This window comes from Scardinius erythrophthalmus (genome assembly GCF_964197995.2).
Source record: "Scardinius erythrophthalmus genome assembly, chromosome: 23".
In the NCBI taxonomy this organism is placed as follows: domain Eukaryota; kingdom Metazoa; phylum Chordata; class Actinopteri; order Cypriniformes; family Leuciscidae; genus Scardinius; species Scardinius erythrophthalmus.
This window is the reverse complement of record NC_138243.1, coordinates 12246827-12272173: the sequence shown is the minus strand read 5'-3', so window position 1 is coordinate 12272173 and position 25347 is coordinate 12246827. Positions and strand designations below refer to the sequence as shown.

Here is a 25347-nt window from a genome sequence, read left to right as displayed (position 1 = left end):
TTTCTGACGTCACAAACTACCTTGTAAACCAAACACGTCAGCGTGCCGACTGGCTTTAGCATATCATCATTACTATGCTCTGATGCAGGGGAGTCTCAAGAGAAGCCAGGTTATCCAGGTATATTTTTCTGTTGATATGAATAATTGTTCTCAGTCGGAAAAGGGTGGCTTGCTCACTTCAGGTTGGTGCAGAGTTCCTGCCTCAAGTGGAGGAGTTCAAGTATCTTGGGGTCTTGTTCAGGAGTGAGGGAAGGATGGAACGGGAGATCGACAGACGGATCGGTGCAGCTTCTGCAGTAATGCGGTCGATGTACCGGTCTGTCATGGTGAAGAACGAGCTGAGCTGTAAGGCGAAGCTCTCGATTTACCGGTCGATCTATGTTCCTACTCTCACCTATGGTCATGAGCTGTGGGTCATGACCGAAAGGACAAGATCCCGGATACAGGCGGCTGAAATGAGCTTTCTCCGCAGGGTGGCTGGGCGATCCCTTAGAGATAGGGTGAGGAGCTCGGTCACTCAGGAGGAGCTCAGAGTAGAGCCGCTGCTCCTCCACATCGAGCTGAGGTGGCTCGGGCATCTGTTCCAGATGCCTCCTGGACGCCTTCCTAGGGAGGTGTTCTGGGCACGTCCCACCGGGAGGAGACCCTGGGGACAGCCTAGGATACGCTGGGGGGATTATGTCTCCCGACTAGCCTGGGAACGCCTCGGTAATTAAAAATAATAATAACAATTATTATTATTTTTTTAACAAACCTTATCTCATTACTTCAGACCTACGTGCCATCCAGAAACTTGCGCTCTGCAAGTAAACGTCGTCTTGTGGTGCCATCTCAAAGAGGCACAAAATCTCTTTCTCGGACCTTTTCCTGGACTAGAGCTGCTGAGTCCGTAGCCATTTTCAAGAAACAGCTGAAGACACATCTTTTTCGGCAGCACTTGATCCATTAATACTAACACTTATCTCTTCTGTTCTATATCTATTTATACAAAAATAAAAATAAAATACATGTACTGCGTTAGATTAAACTGGGAAGGGTCATAGCACTTGCATATTGTTGTCCTATTGTTAGTTTAACTGCTTCTATTGTTCTCATTTGCAAGTCGCTTTGGATAAAAAAGCGTCTGTTAAATGAATAAATGTAAATGTTAATTCTGATTGTTATTATCATTGGGAGAACCCAGGCTCAGTCGGGGGCCAGTTCTCCTCTGGCGTTTATGAACTAGAGACCGGATTTAACTGTAAGATTAAAAATATTATATAAATGCTTGGCTGAAGAGATGCGTCTTTAATCTAGTTTTAAACTGGGAGAGCGAGTCTGAGCAACGAACAGTATCAGGAAGACTATTCCAGAGTTTTGGAGCTAAATGTGAAAATGCTCTCCCTCCTTTGGTGGACCTAGATATCCTAGGTATGACCAAAAGCCTCGAATTTAGTGATCTTAAAGAGCGCGATGGATTATAGGGCGATAGAAGATCCGTTAAATAAACTGGAGCTAAGCCGTTTAGGGCTTTATAAGTCAGTAGCAATACCTTGTAATTAATACGGAACTTTATAGGTAACCAATGTAGTGATGATAAAATCGGTGTTATATGATCATATTTTCTTGATCTAGTAAGAACTCTAGCGGCGGCATTTTGGACTAACTGTAGCTTGTTTATTGAGAATGCAGGACAACCAGCTAATAAATAATCTAGTCTCGAGGTCATGAACGCATGAACTAACTTTTCTGCGTCAGAAACTGATAGCATGTTACGTAGCTTAGCAATGTTTCTAAGGTGGAAAAAGGCTGTTTTTGTACCATATGAAATATGATTTTCAAAAGACAGGTTGCAGTCTAATAAATAATAACAATGATAATGGTAACACTTTACAATAAGGTTCATTATTTACCATTAGTTAATGTATTAACTAACAATGAGCAATACATTTGTTACTGTATTTGTTAATCTTTGTTAATGTTAGTTAATAAAAAATACAGCTGTTCATTGTTTGTTCATGTTAGTCACCAGTGCATTAACTAATGTTAACAAATGCAACCTTTGATTTTAATAACGTCTTAGTAAATGTTGAAATTAATATTAACTAAGATTAATAAATTCTGAAGAAGTATTGTTCATTCTTAGTTCATGTTAACTAAGGTAGTTAACTAATGTTAGCTAATGAACCTCACTGTAAAGTGTTACCATGATAATTATAATAATGTTCTAATTTTATTATTATTTCTTAAATTTGATGCAGCATTAAAAGTAAACTACACTGCAGACTTAAACTGAACTGTACTCAGGCCACTTTCTGGTTTGGTCTGAGTTCAGTTCGCTTAATTTGGAACTTACACACATTAGCCAAAGTTTTATGATCTGCTCTCAGACCCCATAAATTAAGTTAATTTCTCAAGGTACACTTAGGACTTCACAACCAAAACAAATCAAATCATAAATGCATCCTAAAAATGAACAGACATTAAGTGATCTTACCATGACAGCAGCGAGTTGAGATAGTCCGGTGTGGTGGGATCTGGACTCAAGGGTGGGGACGTGACGTAGGCGGCGGCTTTGGCCCAGTTCTTGCTCCAATAGTGTGAGCCGTCCGTGCCAAGACTTGCTGTGATTGGCTCTCCATAGACTACGGTGCCTAAATGGTTCAAAGATTCTGATTTAGGAACAGCATATATAATTTCACTCTAATTCCCTTGCCTAAATCTGGAGCCTAACCACTATGATGTCATTTCTTGCACTCTAGCCAAGAACAGCTGAGTCATAGCATGCTGATTTCTTTTTTTCTTTTTTTTATTGCACTACTGATGTGCATCCCTGCTCATAAAACCTGCCTTGCTTGTCCAGTCTAATAATACCTAATTTTAATGGCGCGGAAAGAGTGGGATTAGATCAAACCACCTCAGAATGTTCTTCCATTTTGGTAATTCAACCTTGAATGTTTCAGAATGGGTCAGTTGATAATTTGATTCAATCAAAGGCAGACCAATCCTAGAGTCACCATATTTAGTTTTATATTGCGATATATTATTTTGCATCACACCTTTTTTCCTGGCCTGGGCGATGACATCAGCAGCACTTTTGCTCATCACCTTGGTGACGTAAAGAGGGCAGTTGGTCTGATTGGCCACTGTTACAGAGCGGTTGACTGCTTCCGCCTCCACCTAAATGATCCATAAAACCAATTCAATACAAAGGTTTTCTTCTACGAAACTATGTTTCCTTCTGATGAGAAAATGGAAAATATCTGTTCCCAGTATTCACTGCCATTCACCTCCTCTGGACGACTGAGGACATGTCCCTCTGGTCCGGTGATCCCCAACTCGAAAATCCTGCGCTGCTCCTGTTGAAAGAAAGAAAGAAAGAGAGCGGGATGGGGAGATAAGAGTAGCATGAGATCACTGAATCTTTAAATAATCATGTCATAGTCTCAATATATACTGTATACATTAAAAACAATACATTTTATCTCCACAACCAAACTTTGTCCTCATTACAAAGAGTTTGCTTATCTTCATAATGATAAATACACACAACCCTGAGCCAAAAGTCATCTGCAATTAATTATATCGACCTCATGTAGGAATATTTCCTTTGGGTTTGCTCGCCAATATAAAGTCTGAGTGTTCATTGTGGAACATATGTTTTGATTTAACATCTCCAAACAGTTTATTGTTGATATTAGCTCTGAGTAATGGAGCTCGGTGCTGGACTCTCTGAAGATCTCACCTCGGCTATGATGTCTCCGTTCTCAGCATGGACCTGAGCGATGGCCCCGAGGTCCCGAATTACACTCAACACTTCGTAGATCTGCACAGAAACACACATTTGACCTCACTTAAGAAGGAACGCCAAATATTACAGAAGCATGGTTAAAACAAATGCAATGGTCACCGCCAGACTATTCAAGCGTCATTTGTTTATAAATTGCCAAGGGACTCTATTTAGATATACTCAATGAGAATTAGAGCATAAACACCCAACCCCAAGAAACTTGGCACTGTACCTCCTAAAACTGTGATGGTAACAGATGGAAGACTTTTTTTAATTTTTAAAATCATTTTAAGTGCATAATTCCATGATTTTTCAATCCTGAGAGAAATCATGACATCTGTGGCACATCATGCTTCAACGTACTTCAAAAAATACCATGGTTTTACTATGGTCCATGTCCAAAATCCACCTAGTGCATAGTTAGGGTTAAACTGCAAAAGTCATATTAAACAGCAAAATAAACTAATAAAATCCAATGTAATTCAAAACCTTAGTAATACCATGGTATTTTTGTAAGTGTATAGTCAGGATTTTCCAAAAAAACTAAAAGTCACATTAAACTGAATGAATGAATGAACTTTAAAATAAAATACCATGGTTTATGGTAAGTTTAAGGTATGTCCAAAACCATAGAAATAGTAATACCATGGTCACATTAAACTGCAAACTTAAAAATAAATGAAATTCATAAATGAACAAACAAATATGCTTCAAAAAATACTATGGTTTGACCATGGTACATGTACATTTTTAATGCAGAGTCAGACTTTTTATCCAGAAAAGAAAAGTCATGTTAAAATGCACACTCAAAAAACAACATAAATAAATGAACCAATGTACTTCAAAAAAATACCATGATACCATAGTATATTTCCAAAACAATGCTAATACCATCCTTTCTTTGGGCCATTAAGGTGTTTTGCATTGTGAAAACGTTCATGACAATTTAGCAACATTGTCTTTATGTTTCTGTATCTTATTGGCCCAAAAAAATCAACTTTCTTATCTTTATGTTTCTGTATCTTATTGGTCCAAAAAAATCAACTTTCTTATCTTTAAATTTTCTCTTTTGATTTCGTGGTTATATATGACCCGGGTGTGTTTTTGACAGGTTTCATGAGATCCTACAAGACAAGTAAGAATGTGCAACTCACGGAGGAAGTCATACCTGGGAATCAGTGAGCTGGAAAACGTCTTTGTAAGCCAGGTAGACGAGGAAAGAGTTAATGCCTGCACACAAAGACGGGATATGAAATTACAGAGGGAAATGTCGGTGAGACATTAGATGAAACAGCGCAGCAGCAGAATTCCTGACCGATGGAGTAAACGCTTACTCTGGTGGGTTTGTACAGCAGATACAGATGTTCACATAAGGGAATGCTGGCAGTGCTTTACCGTGATCTTTGACAAGCGTCTCCATGTCCTCTTGAACACCCTTGTGCCATTCGGTGATGTCCACGTGAAGGGAATAGTCGCAGCACGCTTTGCTGTCCGCCCATTCCCGCCACTGATTGAAGGCTGAGATCAAACTCGTCCCGGGTTCAGGCACCACATGATCGACTGTTCACAAACACACAGTGGTTAGGCAGATATTAAAGAGACTCCTACAGATTAAAAAGCACTTTAATCAGTTAAGTAATGCCGCTCTGAGCTGAAATGAGGACAAACAGAGACATGAAAACAGTCTCTTGTACTATTTTAAGCACACTGTCTCCATCCGGTCTGCCATATACTGACACACACTAAATGATGGCTGCATCATAAAAGATACAGCGACTCAGCCAAACATCACAGCTTTGATAACACTAATGAAAAAGTATAACATAGTTATTGGATAGCAGGTCTAACCAAAGCTTAACTGTGTTATCTGTATTAAGACCATAGGAACCACAGGCAAATTGGAGAAAGTGTGAGTGGTTACTAGATGGTCGCTATGGCACTGTCATGGTTGCTAGGGTGTTGCTTACTGGCCCAAGTTTCTGCGATTTTCTGGTCCCTGAATATTAGCAGTTGCTAAGGTGTTATAAGTAGTGTTTAAAGGATTACTATGCATTTGCTCAGGGGTTGTGGGTGGTTGCCAGGGTGTTGCTAGGTGGTTGCTATGGTTATTTTGGTGGTTTCTAAAGTATTGTTAGGTGGTTGTGGGTGGTTGCTATTGTATTGTTGGTGGCTTCAAGGGCAGTGATAAGGTATTACTATACATTTGCTCAGGTGTTATGGGTGGTTGCCAGGGTGTTGCTATGGGGTTGTGGGTGATTACTAGGCAGTTGTTGGTGGTTGCTATGGGATTGGGCCTTATAATATTCTTTTCCCTAGATACTAGCAGTTGCTAAGGTGTTTTGAGTAGTGTTTAAAACATTACTATGCATTTGCTCAGGAGCTGTGGGTGGTTACCAGGGTGTTGCTAGGTGGTTGCTATGGTAAGGTTATGTTGGTGGTTGCTAAAGTATTAATATGTGGTTGCTAGGTGTTTGCTATTGGATTGTTGGTGGCTTCCAGGGCAATGATAGGGCATTCCTATGCATTTGCTCAGGTGTTGTGGGTGATTGCCAGGGTGTTGCTATGGTTATGTTGGTGGTTGCTAAAGTATTGCTATGTGGTTGCTAGGTGGTTGTGGGTTGATGGATTTTGGATTGTTGTTGGCTTTCAGGGCAGTGATAGGGCATTCCTATGCATTTGCTCAGGTGTTATGGGTGGTTTCCAGTATGGTGTATTGTGGTTACTGTGGTATTGTGGGTGGTTGCCGGGGCGCTGCTAAGTGGTTACTTTAGTGTTGTGGGTGGTTTCTAGAGTGTTGCTAGGTCATTGAGGGTGGTTGCTTTAGGGCATTGTTTACTAGCCCAAGCCGCTGTTTGTCTGGTCCATAGATATTAGTGGTTGCTAAGGTGTTTTTAGTAGTGCTAAAAGTGTTACTATTTGTTTGCTCGCGTTTTGTGGGTGGTCGCCAGGGCATTGCTAATGAGTTACTAGTAACACGTTACAATAATAACATTACATTTTGCAGTGACAAATGAATTAGTAATAGAGCATCACAGTCCCGCCCACAGCCCGAGAGAGCTTAGGTGCCGGAAGTAATAATAAGTCATTTCTCCCATTGACGTTTTGGAAAAATCCGTATCTAAAGAGTTTTAGAGCATGTCTGAGGATAACCAGCTACGGCTGAACTCATTAGCATACAACATATCATTTCGAGTGAAAAAACTAAGAGAAAATCCAAAAAAAGTCAAAGGTACAAGACTGTGTACATATTTTCATTTCCGAGCGAAGGAACTACTCATCCCATAAACCACCACGCCTCACTGAAGTCGACTGAAGCCACAACCGCGAAAGACAAGAGCCTTTTGAGCGACTTCCAAATCTGACGACGGCCACGCAAACTTTTTCCTCCAGTGAATTTTATATAGTGAATGTGCAGTTAATAGCAGTTCTTTCAGTAGTAATCGTGTAAAAATAGTGTTTTATATAGGTATTGTGTATTGAATTTTTTATTTATCATCGTGTATTTTATTGTGTATTTTATATTGTGTGCGTGTCCTTAATTTTAATAACATTTAATGTATTTTCTTAATATCCACAACAAGTGAAAATTAAAAAGTGATGGTCAGCAAACCAGAAAGTGCACCACGCCACCGGTCTGATGCATGGACCGGTGCATGGTCTGCTCTTGGACCACCATCATATTCAGTTTATTAACTTGCCATGAATTATTACACAAATGTTCATAAATGCATGAAGAGGTATGCCTAGGCTAAATATTGTTTTGACAGTGGCATCATAAAATGCTTGATATGACTCATACCATATGAAGGCTACAGTAGCCTAGCTAAAGTGAACGATAATGCTAACTAACGTTACCAACCTCCCTGCAAAACTCACCACAACTTGGTAGGTCTTGTCCCTCATGCTGGCCCTTACAAAACCCACAAGCTGACACCCTACACTCAACTACATGACCCGATTTGAAGTGGTTTTCACCCCTTTGAACACTTTTGTTTTCCTCCTTGAAAAAAGCCATCATGGCAGCCATGGAGATCATGATTGCACTGATAAGTCTACCGTGCAAAAACGCAACACAGGTTTTTATTTATTTATTTATTTATTTTTATTAATGATCTTCAGTCTTCACAGACCTTCGCGGGGTTTAACCAGACAGATACACGAGTTCCACCAATCAGATGCATCACTGTGGGATTGTTCAGGATTGTGGGTAATGAAGTACTTATCCAATGCTGAGTCCCAATTCGCCTACTTATACTACGACCTAAAAGTATGTACTTTTTTTGTGATGAAAAAGTACATACTTTTGAGTGTGTAGCAAAAAAGTATGCACGTTCTGGGACATACTTCGATGACGTCATGCAACGTGAACTTGAACGTGGTTGCCTAGTTACGCACACCTCGACTGTTAACAAAACATTTAACATTTCATCATTCTTATATCCAATATAATTTTATTTAGCTACTATTCCCATCTTTTTTTCCACAATACATTTACAACGTGTTTACCAAATTGAGGAGTGAAGCAGGGCGTCGTCGTAGATCAACCAAACACAGGTCGTTTGTGAGGCGGCTGGTTCTGACGCTCATGTGCAAATGTGTGTAACGAAAGCTAGCGCTACTTATTTTCTGAGTTAAAATATGTAAAGTTTATAGTGTAACTATTGTTTAACGTATTTTATACTTAATCTTATACTTATGTATAATACTTAAAAATACCCCGATGAAAATGAACCATGCTTTTACTATAGTAAAAGTGTAGTAACCATGTTTCTTTTGATTGGACTGATAAAGTTAACATATGTACAGCCACAGTATTACTACAAATAAGTCAGACAGAAACATACATAAGTCAGACAGAAACATCAAAATAAATACATAAAAAAAAGACACTTGCATGACACTGTACTAGAGCCTTTTTATTTATTGTTTTGTAGCCTGCAATGAGGCTCGTTATCTTCATCGGACCCTACAAGATAAACACGGTACTTTTTTGGCACAACATAAACCCATTAATATTACGAGACAATAAAATATAAGTTTAATTAGGGTTAAACATTTGAATTCTTACACTTAAAAACTGAGGGCGCATCTCCGTTGCTGCATCCGACTGCCAGGTTTACATCACCATCATCACTGCAAAGCTCCTCCCTCCCGCACGCAATGGGTTGTGGGCAATATTAGCCGTTAGAGTGTGCATTGATCTGCACTTCGAATTCTAACCGGAAATAGTAGACCTGACCATCCGGGTATCTTTGGAATACTCATTTCAACATGCTACGATTTGGGACGTACTAATTCTAGTTCCCTTTCGTGGTCACTCCGAGTTACGTCGGATGACGACGATTGGGGTTTCGCTTAGAAAGCCTCTCACCTTCGAGTATATAAAACGAGCCAATGGCAATGAAATGCCATGGGTCTGCGGAATTTGCATAGCGTATCTCCGCCCACCGCAGGGGGTATATAAGGAAGTACGCTGCAATATGCAGATATGTTTTCGCTTCGGAGCCAAGTTCAGTACTTCACTCCACAAGCCTTTTGAGTGTCATCTCAAATCTCTTCGAGACGAGCGGCTCTTCAGTGTGTTTGTGTGACGGTGCTTTCCAGCGAGATCGCATTTCCTGCTGCTGATTTGTGCAGTAATCTGCCGACAGTGAGTGTGTTTCTCCCTGGGCGCTTCAGCACTCTGCTGAGCTTTTCCACTCTCTTAAAGAGCTGCACGCGGCACGTCTTTTTCAAGACGGTTCGCCCGTGTATTTTCTGGATGTGTGTGCGCACTGTGCGGTCATCTGCCTAACGGTCGCGAGCGCTGTTTTTGCGTGTTGGGCTTAATCACGCTTGGCAGCGCTCGTTGATGAGTCATGTTTTCATTGCAAAAAAAAAAGAAACTAAAAAAAAAAAAAAAAAGAAAAAGAAGGGAACATGACCATCGCGATGTTTATAGATCAAGACTCAATGATCTCCATGTGAGTAGAGTCCCCTCTGCCAAACCCCAATTTATCTCTTCCTCGAGAAGGGATACTTTGGCTGGTGGCCAGGGTGATCTGAGGGTTTGGTGTGGCACAACAACCGACGAGTCAATTCCTCGGGCCACACCCCCCTCCACATCGCAGACCATGCACTCACAGCATCACAAGGCGGGCTTGATTCCTCTGGAAATGAAGTTTCGACTGCGTTGCCTCCCACGGGAGTGCCATCGTTGCCGGGACCGATCCAGAGCTGTCAGCCATGCTTTCCCGGGCAGCTGAAAGCATCGGCTGGAGTGGCCCCGCCCTCCCCCCGAGCGCTGTAAGCTTCTCCCGGACGTGCATCAGGACGCCTGCGCTGCGCGAGACTCCACGTGACTTTCGCGGCTCGCGGGTGTCCTCCGCCTTCGCTGCTTTCGATCGCACGGTGATCATGGTCTGTATGTTCCCCGTCACTATCGTGGCACGGTCATGCAGTACTGTGTGTCGCCTGCGCCTTCGCTGCAGTGCTGTCCCGGGAGTTCTGTCGAACCGGCCGCAGTGGAACGCTAGTCCTTCCCTGGCCAACCCTGGCAGAACGCGGAAAATTTTAACCACGCCCCTATGCTGGGACGCTATGCCTCCCATGCCCGGCCTGGTTGTTCCGCCACGCACACTACTGACCTTGCTCTCGGGCGACATCGGTACCTGCGTGATCCTGGGTCAGGTGATGTCCACTATGTGGTCCAGACATGGGCTTAGCCAGGTTGATGTGGTAGGGTCTGAGAATTAATTTTCTCAGCTCCCCCATGTCCCAGGCTGAGCTCTTTGGCGGTGTGGCTTCGGCCACCTGAAGCAGACTCAGGTTCTGTACCGATGGTCATCCATCCGTGCGGTCTCCTTAGTCTTCTTCCCGCCAAGGCCCCCTCCATGCGGCTGCTCCCCTCGGGCCTTCACCAGCTCTGAGTAGGAGGAAGTCGCAGGAGGGTGGCGCTGCCCGTCTCCGCCCCTTAGACTGCCACGTCAGTCTAAGCAGCACCCTTGAGGCGGGCAGCCTGGTCGGCGGTGTGGTTGAGGACTGCGCCCAACAGTCTTCGATCACTCCAGAAGCGGACTGAGGCTATGCACTGACGGTCATCCGTTGGTGTGGTCTGCTTAGTCCGCTTCCCGCCGACGCCACCTCCATGCGGCTCCTTCCCTCGAGCCTTCACCGGTCCGAGCACGAGGAGGTCGCTGGAGGCTGGCACCGCCTGTCTCTGCCCCTTAGCCGGCTAACACCTGGCTAAGCAGCACTCCTGAGATGGGCAGCTTGGAGTTAGGGCTCAGTTCTTCGGGGAGTTGGGAGCAGGACCACTCCTTCCCCCAGTGGAGGGCTGGGGGAGAATCTTGTTCTAAAGAACTGATGCTCTTTCTCTGAGCTTTAAGAGGCAGTGGATGACAGCACGCGCCGCCCACGGGCCACGCTCCTCTCATCCCCCCTCTGTCGCCAGACCCCTGCCAGAGCACGCCCCCGTGGGACGCGCGCCCTCCCCTGGCCTCCTCTGGCAGGATGCGGTTTATGACCGTGCCCCCGCACAGGGCCGCTATGCCACCCTCGCTGGTGCCGGTCATTCCGCCTCGCTGCCCCACCGACGGTACGTCTGTGGTTCGTATGACCCCGCTGGTGCACTTTCTGGAGGCCTGGCTAGAGCTTCCCAGACTGTCCCGCTGGGTCGCGAGAACCATTAGATTCGGCTACGCGATTCAGTTCGCGATATCTCCTCCCCACTTCAGGGGAGTCCGCTTCACTATGGTCGGGGGCAATGCCCCTGTCATGAGAGCGGAGGTCGCCACCCTACTGGCGAAGGGTGCGATCGAGATTGTCCCTCCGGGCCGAGATGAAGTCCGGCTTCTACAGCCCCTACTTCATTGTACCCAAGAAGTCCGGTGGGTTACGGCCAATCCTCAACCTGCGGGTCTTGAACCGCTCCCTTCACAGGCTGCCGTTCAAGATGTTAACGGCCAAACACATCCTCCAGTGTGTACGGCCGCAGGATTGGTTTGCAGCGATCGACCTGAAGGACGCCTACTTCCATGTCTCCATTTTACCTCGACACAGACCGTTTCTACGGTTTGCTTTCGAGGGGCAGGCATACCAGTACGCGGTTCTCCCTTTCGGGCTAGCCCTGTCTCCTCGCGTCTTTACGAAGGTCGTCGAGGCAGCCCTTGTTCCCCTCCGGGAACACGGGGTTCGCATCCTGAACTATCTCGACGACTGGCTAATCCTAGCTCACTCTCGAGGCCAGGTTTGCGAACACAGGGACCTAGTGCTCCGGCACTTAGCTCGTCTGGGCCTTCGGGTCAACTGGGAGAAGAGCAAACTCTGCCCCGTGCAGAGGATCTCTTTTCTCGGTATGGAGATCGACTCGGTCGCCATGTGCGTGCAGCTTACGAGCGAGCGCGCGCAGTCACTGCTGACTTGTCTTCGCCAATTCGAGGGCAAGAGTGCGGTTCCACTGAAACTATTTCAGAGGCTCCTGGGGCATATGGCATCCGCAGCTGCAGTAACGCCGCTGGGATTGCTTCATATGAGACCGCTTCAGCTTTGGCTTCGCGATCGAGTCCTGAGGTGGGCATGGCAACACGGCACGCTCCAAGTCCCAGTGACTCCAGCCTGCCGTCAGACCTTCATCCCGTGGACGAACCTCAATTTTCTACGGGCCGGAGTGCCCTTAGAGCGAGTTTCCCGGCATGTTGTTGTATCAACAGATGCCTCCACCACGGGCTGGGGCGCCATGTGCAATGGTCATGCTGCCGCGGGCTCCTGGACAGGACCCCAGCGCCTTTGGCATGTCAATTGTCTCGAGTTGCTGGCTGTACGTCTCGCCCTGCACCGCTTCCATGCGCTGCTCAGGGGTCAGCACGTACTAGTCCGATCAGACAATACCGCAACAGTAGCGTACATCAACCAACAAGGTGGTCTACGCTCCCGCCGTATGTCGCAACTCGCTCGCCACCTCCTCATATGGAGTCAGAAGCATCTGAGGTCGCTTCGAGCCATTTATATCCCGGGACACCTGAACCAGGCGGCCGACGAGCTGTCTCGAGTTCGGCCTCTCGCTGGAGAATGGCGGCTCCATCCCCAGACGGTCCAGCTGATTTGGGATCAGTTTGGCGACGCACAGGTAGACCTGTTTGCCTCCCACGACTCGTCCCATTGCGACCTGTTTTATTCCCTGACTGAGGGCACGCTCGGCACGGATGCACTGGCGCACAGCTGGCCGCGGGGCCTACGCAAGTATGCGTTTCCCCCAGTGAGCCTCCTTGCGCAGACCTTGCGCAAGATCAGGGAGGACGAGGAGCAGGTCATTTTGGTTGCCCCGTATTGGCACAACCGGACCTGGTTCTCCGAACTAGTACTCCTCGCGACAGCACCTCCCTGGCCAATTCCTCTGAGGAAGGACCTCCTTTCTCAGGGACGGGGCACCTTATGGCACCCTCGTCCCGATCTTTGGAACCTCCACGTGTGGCTCCTGGACGGGACGAGGCAGGTTTGAGTACCCTACCACCTGCGGTGGTGGCTACCATCACTTCCGCTAGAGCATCGTCCACGAGACATGCCTATGCGTTGAAGTGGAACCTCTTCGTCAACTGGTGTTCTTCTAAACATCAAGAACCCACGAAATGCCCGATCAGTGTCGTGCTTTCCTTCCTGCAAGAAGGGTTGGAGCGAAGGCTGTCTCCCTCCACCCTGAAAGTGTATGTTGCCGCCATTGCCGCACATCACGAAGCAGTCGATGGTAAGTCTTTGGGGAAGCACGATCTGATCGTCAGGTTCCTGAGGGGAGCGAGGAGACTAAATCCTCCTCGTCCTCCCCTCGTACCCTCTTGGGACCTCTCAGTGGTTCTAACTGCCCTGCAGAGTGCTCCATTTGAGCCTTTGCAATCAGTGGAGTTTAAGTTCCTGTCTATGTAGACTAGGGCTTGCATAGACTAGTCGAGTAGTCGATAGATCGACTACTTCAACCACTAGTCGACGCTGTCGGAAACAATCGACTACTCGAGCGTCCATTAACCATAAATGAATTAAAAATGGCGAACGTCACCAACAGACACCACACGTCAGATGTGTGGAAGTATTTCATCAAGGATGACAAAAATATTGTAATTGACCAACTCTGCAAGAGGCCGTTCACATATTGCGTCTAAAAACGTGTGGAAAGCGCGCGCGACCGTGCCGCTGTCTCCTACAAGCGCTCGCACTCCCGCTCCCGTGGCGTCTGTCGTTGCTATGCAAACAAACTGCGCTCTCCATGATGACGACGAAGAAGTATCATTCCGCAAAGGATTAATTGATTTCTAGCCCTTGCATTAGCTTTACTACTAGATATATTTCTGGAGATGAGAAGAAAAAACCCGCTTGGAAAAACTAGCGCACCATGTTGCTTTCATTATGAGCGTGCGCCTACATTTGAAATGACGACCTTGAGCGCGGAAAAGACGCGATATGTGACGGCCCCTAGAAGCAGACGTCTGAAATGAAAAGCAAGAACGGCCATTTATTTGGCTATAGACTGTTACATGAAAATTTAAAAATGAAATGTCATAATTATAATGTTTTGAGAGTTTACTTATGTAATTGTTGCATTTGGCTATGAATTAATAAATGTTTATTGATAAGATCTAGCTATTTCATGTCTTTTCATTTACAGTAGCATGAACCACGAGTAGTCGAGTAACTCGAGTATTGTTTTGATAAGAAATCGACTAGCAGAAATCAGTAGTCGTGCAACCCCTAATGTAGACAGCGCTCCTGGTTGCATTGGCCTCCAGCAAGAGGGTAGGGGACCTGCAGGCATTTTCGGTTGACGAAGCGTGCCTGGAATTCGGGCCGGCTAACTCTCACGTGATCCTGAGACCCCGGCTTGGATACGTGCCCAAGGTTCCTACCACACCCTTTCGAGAACAGGTAGTGAACCTGCAAGCGCTGCCCTTGGAGGAGGCAGACCCAGCCTTGGCACTGCTCTGTCCAGTACGCGCCCTCCGTGCTTACGTAGACAGAACGCGGTGTTTCAGGACCTCAGACCAGCTCTTTGTCTGTTATGGTGGGAAGCTGAAGGGAAAGGCTCTCTCAAAGCAAAGGTTATCTCACTGGATAGTGGATACCATTGCTTTGGCATACCAGCAGCAAGGTCGTCAATGCCCCCTTGGTGTGAAAGCCCACTCCACTCGTAGTGTGGCTTCTTCTTGGGCTCTAGCGCATGGCACCTCGCTAACAGACATTTGTAGAGCTGCAGGCTGGGCGACACCCAACACATTCGAGAGATTCTATAATCTCCGAGTAGAGCCAGTTTCTTCTCATGTACTCGCTTCAACCAGCCGGTACTAGATTCTGCTCAGGTGTCTTCGCTTGCTCGCCATTCCTCTCCACGGACGGGATACGTGCGATCATCTTCTCAGGTGAGTCTGATAAGCTCTGAGTTCCTCCAGCACTGGTTACGTCAACGCCTGAGTTATGCCAATCTGCCATAACACAGCTCTTGCGCTTGACTAGGTGCCTCCATGTGCATGGTCCCCCCTTTGGGCGACCCCCACATGTGTATTCCACTGTAAGTCTCTTTTGAGCGTGTGTCTTTCCCTTGGCAAGCCACCTTGCCACCCCTGGGGTTTAAATATTCCACCTGCGGCTGGACACCTCAGTGATACCCCATATGCATCCCTCTGGGTCATATGTGTCTCTCAAGTCCCCCCCTTAATGGTTGGGCATAATTGCATATTTCTCCTGAGATATGCTTCCCAGTGTACCTTGGTATTCCTGTGTTAAGTAGGACTCATTCGTTCGTGCTATTCTCACAACAGGGAGCTCAGACTTACGCAGGGCACTGGATGACAGCCGAGGTGGCGTGATTAGACTGGAACCCCAATCGTCGTCATCCGACGTAACTCGGAGTGACCACGAAAGGGAACGTCTCGGTTACGGATGTAACCCTCGTTCCCTGAGTAGGGAACGGAGACGTTACGTCTTCCTGCCACTTCCGCTGTATCGCTGAAAAACGCCTGAGTTCAGTCTCGGCTCCTCAGCGAAGACATATCTGCATATTGCAGCGTACTTCCTTATATACCCCCTGCGGTGGGCGGAGATACGCTATGCAAATTCCGCAGACCCATGGCATTTCATTGCCATTGGCTCGTTTTATATACTCGAAGGTGAGAGGCTTTCTAAGCGAAACCCCAATCGTCGTCATCCGACGTAACGTCTCCGTTCCCTACTCAGGGAACGAGGGTTACATCCGTAACCGAGACGTTTCGCATACTATTTAGGACGGATAGTATGCGAATTGGGACTCAGCACAAGACATCGCGAATAAAAGGCATTTATCTCAAAACAAGGTTAGTGCCCCATGAACTTTTGGCGTTTATATGAGCATATACAATCGCTTAGTACAGCCGTAGCTGGTTTTAAGTCTACCATGTATGGTTACGTTTTTATGGCTTATACCCCAACTGTCAATGGAGAAATTGTATTGAATTCTTACTTCCGGCACCGGCTGTGGGCGGGACTGTGATGCTCTACATGATTACTGGAATGATATTACAGTTACCATTCATAAAACAGCTTGTTTCCTTCAACTATTGGCGGGGAAATAGTTAATGAGCCGGGGGTGGGGGATGGCGTGGGTTGGCTTGAGGCCCTGCAACCGACCAAAGGAGATGGAGTATAAATAAGTATTAATATTACTTTTAAAAAGAGTCATGAGAAATAAATGAAGTTTTTGAGTAACAAGCCCAACAATGGTTGTGGGTTGTTGTTGAGGCATTTCTTGTTGGTTGCTATGGAATTTCTAGGTGGTTGCAAAGGCATTGCTAAGTGGTTGCTATGATGTTCTATATGGTTACTATGCAGACAGTGTGCAGACTGATCTCAAGTCAGTTTCTCCATAAAACTCAGCATACTGAGGCCAGTTTGACACATACTGATCATGGTGGTTCCTCCAGCCAGCGCAGCGCGGGTGCCTTGGTAGAAGTCATCTGCAGAAGTCATGCCCCTGTCAGGCATCTGGAAGCGTGTGTGCACATCAATGCCACCTGGCATCACCATACGCCCATGGGCATCGATGGTTTTCACCCCACCGGGCACTATCAGATTTTCTCCAATTTGCCTGTGAGTGAGAGTGAGATATGAAAAATGCAATACTAGTTATACAATTGGATGAATCTTAATTTAATTTCAAAAGCCAAATTTAAAGGGCTATTTCATTATCTCATTATGTGTCATGTGATATAAAGGCACATTGTGTACACACTAAATTCATAACCTCAGACTGCTGAGAGACATATCTATCTATCTATCTATCTATCTATCTATCTATCTATCTATCTATCTATCTATCTATCTATCTATCTATCTATCTATCTATCTATCTATCTATCTATCTATCTATCTATCTATATCTATCTATCTATCTATCTATCTATCTATATCTCTCTGTCTCCATCTATCTATCTATCTATCTATCTATCTATCTATCTATCTATCTATCTATCTATCTATCTATCTATCTATCTATCTATCTATCTATCTATCTATCTATCTATCTATCTATCTATCTATCTATCTATCTATCTATCTATCTGTCTTCCTCTCATTTGATTAGCAATCCGTTACATATTAATTTAAGAATCTCTCATACTCACTTGATCAGGCCATCCTCTATGTAGATGTCGGCACAGAACGACTGATCATCATTCACAATCTTAGCCCCTTTAATCAAGAGACGGTCACTCTGTAAAGACAGATAAAATTCACCTCAGTATCCCATCGAATTGTGTAAACGGTCTATTCACCTTGGCACAGCACTGAAGAACACTGCTGCAAGGTGAAGGTGAAAATTTAGTACAAAAATACTAAATTAACAGGAGCCAGTAAATCAGAGCTTATAAGGAACCAGTATAGTGTCGCTCGCATTCTTTATAAGGGGCATCACTCAATTCTGTGGCCTTCACAATTATAAACACATGTTCACCATGGAACATTTATCTGTCACTGTGCTACAATGTGCTCTGTAAAACATTGAAGACTGAGCTGAAACTGCTATTTCTAATCTAGTGTGTACTGAATCAGTACTGGGGATTTTTAATTAATCTCAGTGACTCGAATCTTTGAAGCCATTCACCAAAATGATTAGTTCCTATTCACTCACTGATTCGCTTAGTGGCCTTTCAACAGGTTATATAGTTACACTAGTAGGTTGGTTAAGTCTTTTGAGTGTTATGAGTGAGTCAATTAATAATTCACTCAACCAATTTGGTAAAAACTGTAGACTTAAAAAAAATGCAAGAAGTCTTATTACAATATGCATGTCAACAAAACTACAGTTAGGTTTATATAAAAATTGTGTATGGTACACATTTATACACATTCATAATTCATCACATTTATCTCTTTTTAGTGAACAAGACTGAGTCCCACACAGAGCTGAAGGAACTACAAGCAGAAACTCATTCTCAATGTTTCAATTGTTCAGATTGTTTACGAGCGAGATGTCCCAGTTCATTCAGCAGTCTCGATCAGACTAAAAACACTGACTCATTCTGTGAAGTGGGCGTGTTCGTTCAGCAGCTAAACCAATGAAATGCTCCTTCACAGCCTGCACTCGAATTCTATTGGTTTGCACTTTAGGTCAGTCTTTTACGCTTCAGTGAATGAAAAATATGAGACCGTACAAGAAAGTGAACAAGAATGAATTTTTACTTATTTTCGAAAATGTATTTAACAAACACAGATAATGTTTTTATAGTATACGTTTTTGTAGTAATTCAATAAATAATTGAATGAAGACACATTTATAAATAAAAAAGAAAAAAAAAACTGTATTTAGTAAATAAATAATGAAAAAACCTAAATGTTGAAGCAAATAAATAAATATATAAAAATGATTTATTTACTCCCTAATGTATTTATTTTTTGTCTTTTACAGTCGGGTCTATAGAAACTGCAAACAACAATGTAACAGAACTACTGACCGTCAAGTCAGTTATTAATAAGTGAATATGCAATAATTGTAGTAACTGATTAACATGAAAATAAGTGAATTTAACTGATATTTTATTTATTTACTTAAGTAATTATTTATGTAAGCGCTACACAAAGATTATTTAAAAAAACATCTTTCTGTATTGATTACATAAATAATTGCTCGAGTAATGTAAAAATAAATATATACATAAATATTAACATAAAACTATCATCTTTATAAAGCATAAACACTGACTCGTTCATTGAAAGGGGCATGTTTGTTCATTTGGTCCAACCAATAAAATGCTGCAGTCCAGCATTAAACAAAACAAACAAACCAAAAATTACACAGTACAATAAAGTGAACGAGAATGAATTGTTCATTACAAAGATTTGTTTGCTCGAGTCATCTTAATGTCAAAAAGTGTCCCAAATTTGTACTTTATACATTTCCCAAGCAATGAATGGATAACAGCATCATGCCTCCCAACGAAGGGTAAAGTTTGGCTCGACACCCCGGTACGGACAACGCCACCCAGGATTCTCTTAACATTCAGAGCCCCAGAAGAACGTTCATTTTTCTGAAAGGGGAGCAATGGAACAATTCCAGTCACAAGGCCCTCGGCATCGTACGGGGACAAAGGCGACTCTGTCTGCGTTTCTGCCTCTTTGCGTGCTTGTTGGCAACCCAGCAACATGAGGCCCTCGGTGGCTTCCCAAGCCCTGCCCTGATTCACTTAGTGATGAAAGAAAATACTCCACTGACCTGACATCTCCTACTATACATATCTCAGAGCACCATTAAAGAGGAAAACAATGCCAGATACAGTACTTTAACCAACACGGTAAACCCTAACGCTCAAAATAATAAATTGGTTTGAGTACAGAAAACTTAAACAAATTTAGTTCAATCCAATCAACTTTTATGAGTTTTTAGAACTTTCTTTTTCTTCTGAGTTCGCAAAACTGACACATTTTAAGTACATGTTTCATTGTTTTGAGTTTTATAAACTTGTATGTTTTAATTTAGACAAACTTGCATTTAACTGAACCTGTTGGGATTTATATTTCCTAGCATGCTTTGCCATGGCACTCGAAAAGGAATAGTAAATGCTAAAATTAAGTGTTATATAATGTTTTTTGTGCAAGATTAATGTTAAGTGGGAGATTTAGTAGTGTTTAATCCTTTGCTATGCTAATTTAGAAGAGTTTCTGTTATGTTGCGTTTTTTGGAGTTACCATCATGGCGACAAGTGGAGCATGAGTCTGGTATGTTAAATGTTCTATATCGCCATACTCATTCAGCAATTGTTATGCTATGCTAATGCTATCAAAACATTGTATTACCATTCAGCAAGTTAGCATTTATTGAATTAGCTACTTAAAGCTAGAGAAGTTTCCTCTACTTTGAAATAATTTAAAATTAGATTACGTGATAATTTTAAGTTAAATTAATGAATTAGCCTACTCAAATATTTCAAGTTAAGAGCAATTTAAATGTCCGAGTACAAAATAAAAGTTCTGATTAAACTTTTCTTAACGTAAAACATTTGATGTAACTGATGTGATTCCCTCAAATTCTTTGTGTTTTGCCAACTTATATAGGTTTACAGTGAAACAGTGCTTCATTTCCTTTAGTATTTAGTGAGTTTCATTTTTACAAACCACCAGTGTCTAAGAATGCCTTCTCCTCTGAATGTCCAGATCTTCGCAGAGGGGCTTCAGGGACCATGCAAGTGGCTTTGGCGGTCAGCCACACTGAACAGCTGCTGCATAACATCCATTACATAACCACGACAATCACTGCAATCCATTTCCTCAGTCTCTGTGCACAAATCAACCAATCACAGCCGTCAATGCACAAATCAACGTCACAGCCGTCAACCAATCACAGCCGTCAATTCCGATGACATCATCAGAAAGGTCATAATGTTAATTAGAGGAAGTCTGAAAAAAAGAAGAAAAAAAAGAAACGGGGACTTTATGGGCTGACCTGGTGCTTGTTTTGGACCTTTTCCAGAGTCACAGTGCTAGATATTTAGTGCATGAGAACGCTCACAGGAAGTCTTCTGGTCTGCATGTTTATAATAATGACCACTGCTTGCCATAAATGATAACGTGAGTTTGAACAGACATGCTAACATAACATTATAATGTCATATGAACACCAAAAGTATGATACGAACTATAAAGGACATTACATTTTAGACCAGAAGACGACTGATTTAGTCAGTTGACTGACTTCCAGTCTCAGGGTTTAACTTGAAGTTCCATCCCTCACTTATTTAGAAACAGATTTAGTTGAGTCAAAATCTAGTTGCCAGCTTAATCCGCATATGATCCTCTTTAAAAGAAAACTGAAAGTGTGCCTTGGATGTTTGCGTACATGGGGCCTTTTCCCCCTCTGAAGTCATTATGAATGAGAAATCCTGAATGCTATTTGGCAGGTATGAGTCAAAGTCGAGATTGTGCTTTGTGCTGGGGACATAACAGCAGAGCATTCTGGGACAGATCACTGGGTTGCACTGGAGCTGCTGCGGTTGCCATGGTAACCAGATGACTGGGCTCAGGAGGGTTTTATTGGAATCACTGCATTTTACACTGTATTAGATTTAAAACAGCAAAATTCAGCCACATGCAAGAAATATGATATAGTCTTATTTTTAATATCTATTTAATTTCTTGTACATATATTTACATAAGAATTTGTTTTTTATACATTTCTTATACATGTTCATTCATACAGTACTTATTTACTTATGTATTTCTTGATTTACTAAATATAGAAAATAGCTTTGTTTTAAAATATTTACTTATTTATTTACTTACTAAATAAAATATTTTATTTTGATAAAGGTGTATTTATTTCCTTTACTAAAGTAAATTATTTAATTACTACAGAACCATCATAAATATTTGAAATAAAACTATCACCTTTATTTAGTAAATAAATGGATAAATATTGTAAATACATTACTTACGTACGTACATGTTTAGTTACTAAATACAGATCATAGACTTTTTTTTTAAAATAAAAAATCAAATTATTTACTAAATAGTTATTTTTTTTATTATTTACAACTACTAATATTTAAAACAAGACTTATCTTTCTGTATAGTAATTAATAAATATGCAAAAAGTAAATAAATAAATAAATAATACAATAAACTATCATCTTTATTTAGTAAATAAATATTGTAAATGCATTGCTTATTTACAAAATATTTATGCATTTACTTACAGATAGTTTTATTTTATACTAAAAATATATATTTTATTGTAATATTTATTTCTATATTTACTTTATAAATAATTGAGTAAAGCAAAACCAAGTACATACTAAAATATCAAACTTTCATCTTTAGTAAATAAAAGAATAACTATTGAAGCAAATATTGAATATAAATATTTACTCACACTATTTATTTTTGTCTGATGCTGAAAAATCTAGAAACGGCAAACAACAATGTAACAGAACTATCATCCATCCATAAGTTAATAATATGTGATTATGTAACAACACCAGTAAAGTTATTACAATGAAAATAAGTGAATTTGCAGTCAATGAATTTATGAATATAAAATTGCTTTGATGTCTGACCTCATAACTACGGTTAAAAGTGAGCAGGCATGTGGTGAATTAAAGCTAACATTCATCTTTAATAAGGCACAAGAAGATGTCCGCCTGTCTGCGCAGCTGACCAATGCAGCTGGCCCTCCCAGTCCCAGACCCACCCGTCAACCATTCCAGCCAGCACACATCACATATGCCCGTGTGTCAAATATGTGTGCATCAAACCACGCCTGTGGCTATTTCTGACAGGAAATACAGAGCTAATAAGGTCAATCAGTGTTTGCGTCTGTTAATTGCATGGCCATTTCAACTGCTTTTAAATATCCGCTCTACAAATTGCACCAGAACGATTCACCCAGTTGTGCTGAAGCTTTTATGAGGACAATATTTATGCACAGGGTTTTGTGTCACAGTGTGCTTGGGAGGTCCGCAGTGAGCAAATTTCGGGTCGAGAGACAGCACATGAATTCCACTACAGTACAGGGGAAACAAGAGGTGATGACTGATGGGGCCGAGCTGTGACTACAGTTAACCGACGCAACAAGTAAAAATCCAAACCGAGAGCCCTTTGCACCAGAGAGGCATTTGGTGTCACTCGACAGATTTTAAAGCGTTTAATTCCCATACTTTCCGATGTGCCATAGACGCAACACTAAAAGACTGTATAGGGGTGTGGCACAGCCAGCTTTAAGCAACTCCACAAGCATTTCTCTCCATGAGGCTTCAGATAGGACATTCTTCTCGCAACATTTCCCCTTGTTTCTTATCTGAATACATTCCTATCTGCATATTTGAATCTTTTTTTGCATGCATGCATCCACACGTGCTATAGGGATGGAGTCTCGGACTGGCTGTTCTCCAACCTCTTAGATCTTAGTAAGAGCTGGATGTGGTTTCCCTTAACATGCTGGATGGAAACCACAGCCCACCTACTTCTCATTCAGCATAGCTAAGAGAATCTAAAAGGGTGTCCTAAAGCTCTCCCCCAAAACCTCAGCTGAAAGTGCTTCCTTTGAAAAGAAACAAAGGCACACCCGCCACCAGCCGAGCCGAGTGGGAGCTCCATTCGACCGCCTCCGAACAGCTATTTGCAGCATGTATTACAATAAGACAGATCAAATTAGGTGCATTGTGATGTCATAAATATATGTTATAATCAGAAGGGTGGGGATGCATGATAATGTCTATCCTTTTGTGACTTTACAGACAATTATTTCAATGCATGGCTTGTCCAAATGCAAAAATGCAGAGACATGGGTCATGAAGTGCACCTATTATAAATCAAGCCCACTTTACTGAGGAAGGAAATATGATAATTTCCTCCCGGTTTGCCATGCGTTTTTCCATTATCCTGTACCGCTCCCTTAAACACGTTTGTGTGCGTTTTGTTCGCGTAAAAGTCACATTGATCATTGCAATTTTTAGATACACCGTGGAATGCTATGCTCGTTACACATTGTAACAGTTTGTGTAGTAACGCTACGCAAAGTTAACGGCGCAAACAGCTTCATTAATTATAAAGGGAACGTTTCTGTTTTGCGTCGTGTAGATGGGGTGTGAATCACAAAACCAGTCCTACAAATGCTGCAGTAGCCTACTGCTTCAAGAGCTATGTTATAGACTTTGACAGCTGAATTTCGCTTTAAAAAACCACAAGTTAACCGGCTACAAGCACCTGAGTAACGTAGCGTAATGTAGCGGAGCAGGAGATCAGCGGTCGCGAGCGTTGCGTTTAACGTTAGTTCGGATCAGCGTTCATTAGCATTGCAAATCAAAAACATTCATTCTCACAGGATTTTAAATATTTCTAAACATGCTTTATACTTAGTAATAATTAAAGAAGATATTCCATAACTCACGGTTATGCGGGGAATATTCTTCTTGCCCTGATAGCCAGACATCTTCGTTCTGCTCTATTCCCTTTGATGAACCGTTATCACTGTAATAATGGATGCAACGATCTGTTTGGGAGGGGAAATGGCTTGGTTTATGACAATTTTTGTAGTCCTCGAGAAATTAAGAGGCGAACGGAGGAGGCAAAAGCGCTAGAAATGTAAAGGACAAAAGACCTGTGCCCAATATCTCCTCTCCACTGATGCACCAAGTCCACCCAGACTGTCTGAGACAAAACGAGAGATTTTCATAGCGGAGAGCAGCGCGCATGCGCACAACCCCGCCCTGGATAGCCGGCAGCTCCTCCTCTGAGTCCAGAGAGGGTGACCAGTGTTTCAGACAATGGTGTTTTGCATAATCTCATCGAAACTGATGGAAAAAATAAAACTGTTTTAGAAATGAATATTAAATATGATTGTATGCTAACGATTATGCAGTTTATTATGCCATTTGTTATTAAAATGTATATTAAAAAAAAAATCAATTGATGAGGATAATGATTTGAATACACCTCAACAATGTGTACATAAAAATAAAACAAAATAAAAAAATCAATGTCTGATTTAGAATTCATGTTAGCCTAGATACTGTTGTGAGGCTAAAGTCCAAAAAGGTCTAAGTGGTGTAACTGTCTGGAAATTGAAATAATAATAACAAAAAAATATCTTATTAGAAGGCAGAATATTAGTTTTATATCAGAATATTAGAAATGTAGTATAGAAAAAAGAGAAATATTGGCATATGAAGAAAAACAGCAGTAAAACATTTTTCATATTATTAATTAATTGTATTCATTGTTCGTGATATAGGCCTTATATATATATATATATATATATATATATATATATATATATAAATATATATACACACACATATTTTATATTTTAATGTATAAATATGATTAATTATTTTGATCAGTTTTGATCTTGAAATTTCTTGACCATTTTATGAAAAGACTTGTTTTATTCATGTCAAACCCCTAAAATGACTATTCATGACATTTTTTTAAATGAATATTTTGTACTTGAATACTATGTTTGAAAATGCTTTGAAAATAAATGGTTTGATAATAAAGTTGTGTGCACAGTAAGCAAATAAAATAAATGTGATTGCCTTAGATTGCCAAAGTAGCAAAACGATATGCAGTTTTAGTTCAGGCAATTCAGAACATAA

At 42.3% G+C, this 25347-nt stretch overlaps 1 protein-coding gene across 5 annotated transcripts in view; it reads right to left on the bottom strand.

Moving 5' to 3' along the window:
* Nucleotides 1-25347, bottom strand: part of dpysl2b (dihydropyrimidinase like 2b) — a 41294-nt gene that overhangs the window by 7173 nt on the left and 8774 nt on the right. The window contains exons 1-10 of one of the 5 annotated variants that reach the window (XM_081354432.1): nt 24351-24402; nt 24141-24242; nt 17386-17474; nt 16666-16850; nt 5165-5329; nt 4938-4999; nt 3725-3805; nt 3270-3338; nt 3039-3159; nt 2477-2633 (exon numbers count right to left, since the gene is read on the bottom strand). In XM_081354432.1, coding sequence (XP_081210558.1) covers nt 2477-2633; nt 3039-3159; nt 3270-3338; nt 3725-3805; nt 4938-4999; nt 5165-5329; nt 16666-16850; nt 17386-17474; nt 24141-24182 — 971 coding nt within the window. In that variant the 5' untranslated portion in view covers nt 24183-24242; nt 24351-24402. Of the gene's footprint in view, nt 1-2476; nt 2634-3038; nt 3160-3269; nt 3339-3724; nt 3806-4937; nt 5000-5164; nt 5330-16665; nt 16851-17385; nt 17475-24140; nt 24429-25347 lie in introns of those variants that run through there. The other 4 variants (XM_081354430.1, XM_081354431.1, XM_081354429.1 and 1 more) reach the window with 4 other exon arrangements.